The 1633-nt window shown below is 37.4% G+C and overlaps 1 protein-coding gene across 2 annotated transcripts in view; it reads left to right on the forward strand.

Annotated features, from left to right (window-relative positions):
• The window catches only part of ZNF521 (zinc finger protein 521), a 313858-nt gene that overhangs the window by 34006 nt on the left and 278219 nt on the right, over window positions 1-1633 (forward strand). For both annotated transcript variants that reach the window (XR_001121543.2, XM_004387768.1), the window contains exon 3: window positions 889-1068. Coding sequence is in view for 1 of the 2 variants with exons in the window: in XM_004387768.1 (XP_004387825.1) it covers window positions 889-1068 (180 nt within the window). In the remaining variant the exon portion in view is untranslated. The remainder of the gene's footprint in view (window positions 1-888; window positions 1069-1633) is intronic.

Genomic DNA, 1633 nt, shown 5'->3' on the forward strand with positions numbered 1-1633 from the left:
ACCTTTTGGTTAGCAGCCGAATGCTTAACCACTTCGCCACCAGGGGAGCATGAACAGGGAGCATAAATAATCAACAAGTATTGACTGAGCTTAGAGTAAAAACATTTTGTCGGCTTTACTCTTTTATTCCCCCTTGTTATCTGTGCATCATTCCTACGGTTAAAATGAAACTAGTTTTAGTTTTCACAATATATGACTTTTCAGCATCGATAATGCCAACTCAAGTTGTGGTTAATTGCTCTTCATATGTTTTGTTTCTTTTCTTGATCATTTTCACAAAACGGGAAATACCGATATATTTACCCTTGAGTTTGTGTTTGAAACAATGTTTTACTGTGTGGTACAGCTAATTTTGCTATCGCTGTCTAACGAATAATAGGGTTACTGTGTGTTTTGACCAGTTTATAAGTAAAGGTCAATTTCATGCCTATGGTAATTAGCTTAGTTTATTCTAGACTTTTGGCTAATTCTGGTAATTTCCCTTGAAAGAGTATGTTTAGCAGAACAGGAGTTCATTCTTAAGCACAGTGGTTTTTTTTCCTTTGCATTGGAGACCATTTAATTTTAAAAAGTGATTTATCTCTCCTTTTTAAGCAAAAGCCCCTAGCAGGCTGTGAAAACACTGACAAAGTTAAAACCTTAAGGGTGGAGCAGGAGGTAGGAAAGGGCTGCATGGTGGAGGAGAAAAGGAGAAACTCCTTCAGTTATCACACACTGAAAAATTTTAGGGAAGACTCTTGATTATTCTGTAATAAAATCTGCAGCCGAGTTCTCCTGTTGCAGCTTCAAGGAACGTGGTGTTTCTGTTTTTGGTAGCAATAAGATTAAATGTTACTTTATAAGAACCTGTCTTTCAACCCAATACTTACAGTCTTGATTTTCTTTCAGACCCCAACTGTAAACTTGAAGACAAGACTGAAGATGGAGAGGCAATAGATAGTAAGAAGAGGCCGGAAGACGGGGAGGAGTTGGAAGACGAAGCTGTGCACAGCTGTGACAGCTGCCTCCAGGTGTTTGAATCACTGAGCGATATCACAGAACACAAGATTAATCAATGTCAGCTGACAGGTAAACAATACTTATCACTTCTTGCCTTCCCGTACTGTTCTATTTCTGATTCTTTCAGTTGGTTCCTTTATATGCTTTTCTCTTCCAACTGTTTTAACTCCCACACTTGCATACCTAGGTAAGTCTAGAGGTGTTTTTGAAAGAATTCTAAGATGGTGGCTTGTGGCAAACTCAGTGTCACAGTTCTTAGATTTTGAATTGCACCTAGATTTAATAGCTTATGGGTATATTTTCACTTTTTTAATATGGTGATGCCCTGTAGATGCAGAACCTAACGTTGGATGACTAAAATAAAGTAAAAAAATAAAACCGTTTTTACTGTTTTTTCCCAAAGAAATGTAGCAAGTATTAATATATTTCAACTTAAATGTTAGTTCTTCAAGGAAACTTTCCCTGATCCCTCTCTGCCTGAGTTAGATACCCTTTTTGTGTTCCCACAAAAATATTCTTGAGTATTAAACAGTTCTCACTGTGCATGTTCACTCCGACATCTTCATTAGTCTGTAAACTAGTGGGTGGCAAGAACTCTTTTTTTCCATCATTGTATTAACTGAGGCTAGCACAG

This window comes from Trichechus manatus, unplaced genomic scaffold (genome assembly GCF_000243295.1).
Source record: "Trichechus manatus latirostris isolate Lorelei unplaced genomic scaffold, TriManLat1.0 scaffold00193, whole genome shotgun sequence".
In the NCBI taxonomy this organism is placed as follows: Eukaryota; Metazoa; Chordata; class Mammalia; order Sirenia; family Trichechidae; genus Trichechus; species Trichechus manatus.